The following is a 9,995-nucleotide window of genomic DNA, read 5'->3' as shown; positions in this document are numbered from 1 at the left end:
GTGTTTTAAAGCCATGAGGCTGATAATAATACATAACGAGACAAAGCGGATAATATCTAATAGAGATAGGGTTGAGCTGTTACGTTATTATGAGTATTTTTTAAAACGTTTACAAAAAATCGAAGACTTATTGCAAAATTTTTGAAACAAATGAGAAAGTTGAAGGGTATTATTCATTGTTTAGCTTAGTTTAAAAATCACAAACCTAAATCATCTCATCTCATCTCATGACTACCTTTCTCAACTCTAAAAAACATATATTTATCTACAACAAATGTCCGTCTTTCAAATGATTTTAAAAAAAAAAACATGTTTTGTTTTTCCCCATTTCTATGTACAACAACGTTAACATTAGTTTCAAACACTTTACTTCTTTTGGAAAGTTACCATACAGAAGAACGCAGATACACGGCTAATTACTCCTGTAACAATGAGACAGATCAAGCATTTGTACCAATTCTTGAGATCGTAGTTACTTTGCATTAGAGACCCACATCGTGTAATTAACCAAACTCCAGAGTACCTGCAAAATGGGAGCCAAAAGTTGTCAAAGATAATGAAAATATGTGGAGCAAGAACATTTTTTTTTGTGTGTGTATTTCTTGTTGATTTGTTACCTTTTAGCATTGGCTATAACAAAAGCTTCCAATGCCCACTTCGTGTAGCAAAGGTCGCCTATTGAATCTACGACTTCGTTGTTGTCGTTGTGAGTTGCAACGAGCATCATAACGACAGGAAGTAGCACAGACCACTGAAATCGACACAACAATTGAATTAAACTCGAGTTGAATCGAACTGATGCACCTCTACATCACTAATCTAAGGATCAAAGTGAACGAGTTTTTACTCACGAGTTGGGCAGGGCCAGGTTCGAGGAAGATGGCTAAAGCATAGGCAATTCCAGTGACACAATAAACTAAGCAAAACAGCACGATGTAATTGTCTGTGATAGAAGATCTTGGATTGTTGAAGAAATAGAACATGGATAGGTACACCATAGGCTTTATGATTGCGTTGAAGAGATCAATTGTATCCTTTGCAAGAAAATAAGCTAGGCTGCTCATTCCTGAGGAGCTCTCTCTCCAATAATGCAGTTTATCTAATGAAAATGATCTCAAAGCTGTAATCTTGCACAGCAGAGCTGAAATTTAACAGATCCCAGAAAGGAAAATTTACAAATTGATGAATACAATGTTAAGTAGTTCTTGAAGAGTTCAGAGAAAAAGCTTTAACTTACAGACAGCTATGACAGTGTATGTATAACCAAGTGAGCCAAATGATTCATCGCTCACTTTGGCTAATGTTCCCAAGCATATTCCAGCAAGCAATAGAATCAAATAATCTACAGCCTGTGTCCTAGCTTCCCTTAGTCTTTGCTTTCCCAATCTGCATATAATCAAGGCCATAACCTTTTAGAAACTACAGATGAAAAAAATGAAAATTTCGGCCACTAATGCTTATATACGATTGATTACAAGGTCCTCTTTAGATCTGTATTGCTAGTTCGTGTTCGAACTTCGTAAGTTTTTGGGTTTAGTAGTAATTTAATGTTGTATTAGAGTAGAAGGTCCTATATTCGAACCCACAAGTAGGGGGAGCGATAATAATACGAATAAATAAATTTACCGTAACCCATCAAGCTAATCTCTCGGGTTAAGTAGTAATCTAACATCACCCACCAAAACAAACTAATGACATTCTAACAATTGGGGTCAGATTAAGCAGTTGATTGATTTTGAAAGATTGGGAACTTTTATCCTTATATAAATGTGTATGGAAAGGAGGGTATAGGAACATACCTTCCAAGAAAGTACTTATACTGTTGGGAGACACTAGGAGTTTTGCGGTTAGATAGATCACTTGATTTCAAGAAATTAAGTTGAATATGGTCTTTCTTCCTCTCTACGATGTGCTTAACATCCTGCAAAAACTCCCCTACAAATGACACAGAGTTACCAGAATCAGGAGAATCTGTTCCTCCACGGCTCGAGTTTTCACCAGCTGCTGAAGTTGACATGCCCTCAATACTCTGCAGCATGTCCATGGGGACTGGATACCCATTGTGGAGCATCCATCTCACAGGAAGTTGTTTGTAAGTAATACCCGTACTTGTGTTTAGTTTAACCATTCCTTCCAAAATGTCAATGAAATAGTCAGGTGGGTTAACTCTATCCGGGACTTTAATCCCAAGGGTAGCAAAATACTCCTCCAGTTTCTTTACTGGTCCATGGTACACTGTCAGCCCTCCTTTGGCTAGAAGAATCAACTCATCAAACATAGTGAACAATGTGTAGCTGAAGCATTTTAAGAGGGGGAAATAATGGTGTTATTTTCAGCTCATAAGAAAGTGTATTGATGATAGAGATTATTTTCAGCTCACTGTTGGTTTAAAACGTCTACTTTTGATTCTAACCTTTTTGAAATATCAAAGATACTTGCATTTGTTTTGTGTTTGAGTTGCGTACCTTGGCTGATGAACAACCATGCAAATGTTTACTCCTTCAAGAGCCTCACGTCTAAGTGCCTTGAGGAGCAACTGTGAAGAAGAACTGTCAAGACCAGAAGTGGGTTCATCCAAGATCAGAAGTGAAGGTTCCATGACCATTTCCAAGCCAACATTTACTCTTTTCCTTTGACCTCCAGAGATTCCTCTCTTTTCCACTGTTCCAACAAGAGAATCCCTCACTGCCTGTAGCCCCAAAGATTCAATGACTCTTTCAACAACAAGCACCTTTTCTGGTTTGAGCAAATCAGCGGAAAGTCTACAACAAACAACAAAAGCAATTTGAGTAACAAACGCACTAACTATTTCAATTCATTCAAACTAGTTTTGGGTGAGTTTGTAATGACTTAATGACTTTAAAAGAAACATTGATAGAAGAAGTGTTTTCACTCAAAAACACTTTTCCAAAAGTCATCCCAAACTCACCCTTACTCAGTGTTAATAGAAAAGAAGACGTGCCTGCATCGTGCACTAAACCAGAGATTCTCCTCTACTGTCAAGTTCCCATGAACAATATCATCTTGTGGCACAAAACCAATGATTTTCTTATAAGAATGAATTGATTCCGGTTGGCCATTAATAAGAATCATGCCAGTCATGGTACAACCGGTCACTTTTCCAGCCAAAGCAGAAAGAAAGGTTGTTTTTCCGGCCCCTGATGGACCCATCACAGCAGAAACTTTACCAGGCATAATTTTCCCAGTAACACACCTCATCAAATGCCTATTTTTTCCTTTCAAAGTGATTGTCAAATCCTTAAAAGCAACCTCAATCATAGGCCGTTTCCTAATTTCAATATCAATATCATTTGCCATTGAGATCACTCCAGAAAAGGTCAAATTCTTATTCTGTTCTTGCAGGGCTTTCTCCTTCTCAATTTGCCCATACGCATACTTGAATATCTGGCTTTGTGTGTGCAATTGTTTGCCCTTTGGTGCATGCTTCTTGATGTTTTTATCACCTATCTCTAAATTGAAGCCTTCTTGGTTATCTGGATCAGTCTCAATTTCATGCAACATCTTTGTTAGGTTGTTATTTTTCTTCCCTTTCGATGTTCCAGATGATGAACTGCCACCTGTTTGACAGGAAATTGGTGCAAATATTGAGAAACAAATATGTAAACAATCCAGTTGAGATATAGATACCTCTCAAATTTTATAGCTTAGACTATAAGCTTAGTCTACGAACTCACAAAGTTGTGTCCATATAAGTATACTTTTAAAGTTCATAAACCTATTAGATAAAAAAAACTTAAAGTTTAGAAACCTATTAGACAATTTTTAGGAACTTATTTTTCATTTAACGAACTTAATAAACATTAAAAACGTTACGATATTACCCATTGGTGGCATAGCTCCAAAGGCAGCATCTGTTCCAGGCTTAGGTTGGCCAAAGCCCTTAAGTTCTGGGTGTTTTGTGGACTTTCTACGAGAGAATGTGCGTGAGAACTGTGTTTGTAGCTCAACAGCATGTTTCTTGGCAATGTCTTTTGCAGATTTCCATTTCTCGCGTGCTTGTGCTGTTTCTCTTACACTTTGGACAGCCTTCTCTCTAGATTTCGCTTGTCGTCTCTCTCGAGTTGAGATGACTTGATCAGAGCAGTTATAAAAAATGATTAAAAGAAAACTTATTCCAGCCTGCAATCACGAGTAACCGATTAAAGTCAGGCATATTGTTAAGTATATGAATAAAAGACTAAATTTACTTTCAAGTGGATTAACTTAAACTTATAATTCTAGAGTTGATTCAACGTGGGATCAGAGCCAATACCATTTCTTTCACTTGTTGAATTTTTTGTTAGAAATAAGCCTTACACATTTCGGTTCAGAATTAGTGATTTGGAAACCATGCTTGGTAGTTATGAACATCTAAAGATGTTTCTTGGAGCATATTTTCATCAATTTCAATCTAAGAAGCATGTCTAACAAGTGTTTGGACCTACAAGTGTAGAAGTGTTTGTGCTTCCTACCTTGGCTAATTTAGCGAATGACCATGAGTTTATAAGTAAAGAATACATCTCCATTAGTATGAGGTTTTTTGGGGAAATCTGGAAGCCCAAAGCACAAAAATATCATACCATCCTAGAGAGAGACGTGATTCCTAACACTTCCCAGATCCCAAATTCTTTCCAAGACATGAACAAAGTAAAAAAACTAATGAAAATCTACTTACAAAAAGCATGACACCATAAGCAGTGATGTTTTGATTAGCTGATTTTGGTGTACACGTTGCCATCTGGAAGCATCCTGTACAGAAAGATACAGAAACAGATCCTATATGATATTCGAAACAGAGACAAATCAAAAATAAGGAAGGAAATTGAAAACTTACTTTGCTGAGAAGTAGAACCAGTCCTGCAGTAATACCTACAAAAAAAGAACAACAAAACCAGATAAAAGAGAAGACCCTAAAAACGGAAGAAACAGAGCATTAAAAGTGTTTATGTTTATATAATAACAAGTAGAGGAAAATGAGTAGTAGTAGTAGTAGTTAGAGGATGATTATCAATACCCACTACTGCAAGGATTTTTGAGGATAGTGGAGGGACAATAGGATCCTGCAGAGCAGAAAACCTCATTACTACTCATGATATCGGCCCACACATCTGCGCCTCCGCAAGTGTGGTTAAGCTTTCCAGGAGGGAGTTGATAATGGTAACTGCACCAACAACAACACACCATTTCATTTCTCACACACAAAAAAATACATATAAATTTCATTCATTTTATCAATAGCACTTACGGTTCACAGATGCCTGTGCTTGTATTCAGCTTTGCAAGAGGGCAGTAAGCGCCCAATGGACAAGCTTCATTCACAACAACAAAGATATTAATACCAAACTCTTCAAACTCTTAATCAATAAATAAAAATGATTTTTTCTAAAATTACTTGCACCTAACTATTTAAAATTTATAATTTTTGAAACATTAAATTACCATATGTCTAAAATGAATGAAAAATAGGGTGAATAAATAAATAATTTTTTCTAAAATTTTAAAGAAAAGTAGGGTGAAATAAAAGAAATACTTTTGGAATATAAAATAAATTTAAGAACCTACTTTTTTTTTTTTTTTTTATTATTAGAGAAAACCCTATTCTCTTGGTCATATTTAAAAATAAAAACATATTTTTGTTTAATTTTCAAAATTTTGATTGGCTTTTAAAAATATTGGTGAAAATTAAAAACAAAAACTAATTTTATTTTGGAGATTTAGTTTCGATTTCATTCATATTTTTTATTTTAGAATATTTTTAACCATTTCTAAACCTGGTTTAAAGTAAGGGTATTTTAGTCATTTTATTAGGGGTGATGTGACATTAATAAACTAACGTGTTTTTCTTAATCTACATCAAATAGACCTTGAATTGGGTATCAATTCTCCTATAACTCGAACGTGTTTTCCTTTGGAGTCCAGCTAGTTAGACGAACAAGACTCTCCACAATGATATGATATTGTCCATTTTGAGCATAAGCTCTCATGGTTTTTCTTTGGGTTTCCCCAAAAGGCTTCATACCAATGGTGATGGGGAGAGTATTCTTTGTTTATAAAACTATGTTCATTCCCTAAATTAGTCGACGTGGGACTTTGATCATCCAACGCAGCTAATTAATTTTTAAGTTTTTTTTTTTTTAAGAAAGATGAAAAGCGGTAAAAGATATGAAAAAGCAAGCTTAATTTTTTAAAAAATGAAATAGTTATGGAACAACGAAAAGAATGATGGGAAGGTAGTGAAAGGAGGGAGACTTACGAATCATACAAGTGATGCCATGGGGGCAGAAGAAACCTTCACAACAGGTGCGGCATCTGATGGTTCTTGTAGGCATTACTTTAGTTTCCTTGTAGTCAACTTTGGTACTCATTCCAGCGCTACAAGCCCACCCTGGCTCGCACCCCGATACCCACGATGACAAATTGCAGTTCTTGTTTGGCTTCAAGTAATTCGTTCTCTTTGACGATGCCCTGCTCCCGAAGTAACTGTCCAGGTAGAATTTCACTTCCGCCGCCGTGCATATTCTCGATAGAATATCTGTTCAAACAAAAATAACATGTGGGTCCCACATGTATGAAAATTGCCTTTTCTTTTTAATTAAAAAAAAAAAAAAAAAAGGTAAGAATAATAACGATGGACATAAATTGTGAAAATTATATTAATCATCTCCACCAATTTTATATATAAACATATTTATTTTATATATTAAAACTAAGACAAAAAAAAAAAAAAAAAAAAAACTAACATGTGGGTCCCACACGTATGAAAATATTATCATGAAAAAAAAAATTCTCGAGAATTATATTTATCATCTCGGCCAACTTTATAATAGGAAGATACAAAAATAACATATATTATATAACATAGTAGATATTTGTATTATGAGTACGAAAATCTTTTTTTTTTTTAATAAAATATAAGAAGTTAAAAATTGTGGGAGTAGAAATGTCGTTTTAACTAAATTCAATAGAATTCTGTGTCTCGAAGAGTGATTCAATTGATGATAAGAAAGAGAATTCTTGGTTCAGTTCTCCACCTTAACGACAGAAAAAAGAATTGATCAAATTCTATTGAGTTTGACTCATAGTGATCATTTATCAAAGAATGACTCTGGTTATCAAATGATTGAACAACCGGGAGTAATTTACTTACGATACTTAGTTACGAGTTCAATACATCCTGTTTAGCAGAGAGACGGACATTTCTTGCTCATTATCAGACAATCACTTATTCACAAACCTCGTGTGGGGCTAATAGTTTGAATTTTTCATCAGAACAAAAATAGGAGAGGAGAGAACGGATTCCGGGATATATATATTGAAAAATAGGATAAAATTTCTTGACGAATTCGTTTCTAGTGAAAATAAAATAAATAATTTAACGAAGATTGAAACAGATGACAAAGACGGGATAGATAGCGGTATGAGGTTGAAGATAGGTGAGAGTGGAATATGAGTGTAAGGTTTAATTGTACCTTTGCTTTTCTTAGCACAATTAGAAATGAAGGCGGAATTATTGGTGAAATTGAAGGCTCCATCCCAATCAGCATCGCTGCAAATCAAATTAGAAACAAGAAAAACGAAATGAAATCGATGAGAAATTAATTGAGATTAAGAAAAGAAGGAGAGGGAAGGAACAGACGCGTCGGCGATGCAGAAACCGAAATTCTCCTGAATATCATCCTTGAAAACAGAGGTGAAATTCTTAATCCGATCATTAACAACCTCCGCCAATATATTACTAGTTGCCTTCTCGAAAGCGCTTTCTTCTCCGTCTCCTCCTTCTTCATAGTCACTTTCAGAGATAGCTTCCTGATCGGTAGCAGCCGAAACCTCCTGAGCCTGAACGGATCGCAACAAAAGTAATAACAAAAAGGAGATGGAGAAGAGTGCGATAATCTCAAATTTCATCTCCTTCCTCATCGCGACGCCTGAGAATGCCTTTTGCAAGCTACAAATTGGAGTTGAGATTTCACGGATGCCAAGGTTCAAATTAGGGCTTGGCGACCGAGGAATCGATGTTGGGAGAGAAAACAGAGAGAGAGAGATTGAGAGAAATTGGAGATAATGGAGGAAAATGGAGAATGTGTTTGAACTTTTTTCTTATTTTCGGATTTAGGAAGAAAATAGAAATGGCGGAGAGGAAGATTTGGCGAAGGATGAGGAGGAAGGAAGGAGAAGAAGATGGGGGGAAATTTAAAGGACCACCACGACATGTCGGTTTGACGCTCATTGAAAACCATTAGAATAACGCATGCACTCACCTTCGCTGGTTTCATTCTTGGTTCAAAAATAGGGTTTTAGATAATTTTTTTTTTTTAAATAAATTCCGACATCTGTGTTTAAACTGTTACAAATGATATTAGAGCAAAGCACCGAGCTGTGTGTCAGCGGGATGCTGGACTTTGAAGGAGTTGGACTGTGAGAGGGAATGAAACATTCTTTAAGGGTGTGAAAACCTCTCCTTAGTATACAGTTTTAAAACCATGAGACTAACGATGATACGTAACGAGCTAGAGTGAACAATATCTGCTAGCAGTGTGTTTAGATTGTTACAAATGATATTAGAGCAAAGTACCGAGCTGTGTGTCAGCGGGATGCTGGACTTTGAAGGAGTTGGATTGTGAGAGGGAATGAAACATTCTTTATAAGGGTGTGGAAACCTCTCCTTAGTATACAGTTTTAAAACCATGAGACTGACGATGATACGTAACGAGATAGAGTGAACAATACCTGCTAGCTGTGAGTTTGGACTGTTAACATTAATTATTGTCTCTATTTATTATAAACTTTAAAAACTTTTAATTACATTATTAAAAGATGATTATGGAAAGATTAAATTTTGTATTTAATAAATTTCTTCCTATTTTAAAATTTAAAAAATTTATCGATTTAAAGATTCAATAAAAATCTAATATTTATTAGATACAAAATAAAAAATTTAAAGAGTTACTATACATAAAATTAAAAAATTATAAATTTATTAGATAATTTGTAAAATTAGTGTTGGATAAGACATAAATCTAACACGTTAAAAGACTAAATTTATAGTTTAACTAAAAACTAACCCGACAATGATGAGATCACGTGCAGACCAACTCCAACTACCTAATTTAAACTACAAAAGTGAGGTTTGATTAGATTTTTTTGAAATTTTTTGGGTTAGATTCCAGGCTAACTAAAAAATAAGGTTATAATCCGGTCTCACCCTATCATTCTCCGAAAATGATTATGAAAATTAAGAATATTTGACGTTTGTAACCAATATTATGAATATTTGATATTTGAGATTTATGAGATTTTAGTTATTAATGTAACGTGTATAGTAGATAAGTATAATTAAAATGAGTCAAATTACTATTTTAGCCTTTAGGTCGAGTATTTTTTGAAAATATGATAAAAGATGATATTGTTGACTCGAAATCTTGAGCATGAATCGTTACAACTTAGATATGAAAGCGATGCATATCTATAAAGGTTTAAGGTAGATGAAAACGATGCTAGAAATTTGGTGTATATGAAAATGATATACTGGGAACCGTGTGTATGAAAGTAATGTACTTCCCGACAAAACGAAAAAGAAGTAGAAACCAAAAGACATATTTTATGTCTCACTATAGTTTGTTTGTATATTCTAATTTGTACTGTAGGGTCACTAACCGGATATTTTTGTACTCATCTATTTTCAAATTGTTTTTCCAAATAAAAGTAAGGTAATTCAAAACGGGTAATTAAGATTGTCTACGGAATGTATCACGGGTCAAAATCAACATCTCTCAATAGTTTTTTTCTGAGTTTTCCACTACTTTTAGCAAACACATAATAACGAGTAATACCCTTCACTAGTTATAAACTAGAGGCTGGGGTTAGGTAGGGCATTGGCGGTGGGTACAAGAGGTTGGTATGTGATATTTATTGCGGTGCGCTCGTGCCTTGATATCAAATCGCTGTCTCACGAAGCAGAACCACGTGCTTCTAGCTATCGTGAAAAGCACTTTCAT

At 34.9% G+C, this 9,995-nt stretch overlaps 1 protein-coding gene across 1 annotated transcript; it reads right to left on the bottom strand.

The window, feature by feature from the left end:
- Positions 1–236: 236 nt before the first annotated feature.
- Positions 237–8,241, bottom strand: ABCG28 (ABC transporter family protein). Its single transcript, XM_023668192.2, has 15 exons — positions 7,637–8,241; positions 7,470–7,546; positions 6,254–6,532; positions 5,246–5,309; positions 5,015–5,161; positions 4,835–4,869; positions 4,676–4,749; positions 3,843–4,140; positions 2,963–3,578; positions 2,466–2,762; positions 1,800–2,294; positions 1,238–1,386; positions 852–1,141; positions 618–751; positions 237–523 (listed from the first exon to the last, which is right to left on the bottom strand). Exons 1-15 carry the CDS (start codon positions 7,915–7,917, stop codon positions 367–369), a joined length of 3,393 nt encoding a protein of 1,130 aa, XP_023523960.1. The 5' UTR covers positions 7,918–8,241; the 3' UTR covers positions 237–366.
- Positions 8,242–9,995: the final 1,754 nt, after the last annotated feature.

The sequence above is a fragment of the Cucurbita pepo genome, chromosome 2, assembly GCF_057944985.1.
Source record: "Cucurbita pepo subsp. pepo isolate OVF chromosome 2, ASM5794498v1, whole genome shotgun sequence".
Lineage (NCBI taxonomy): Eukaryota > Viridiplantae > Streptophyta > Magnoliopsida > Cucurbitales > Cucurbitaceae > Cucurbita > Cucurbita pepo.
The sequence above is the reverse complement of the archived record's forward strand: the minus strand, read 5'-3'. Positions and strand labels throughout refer to the sequence as shown.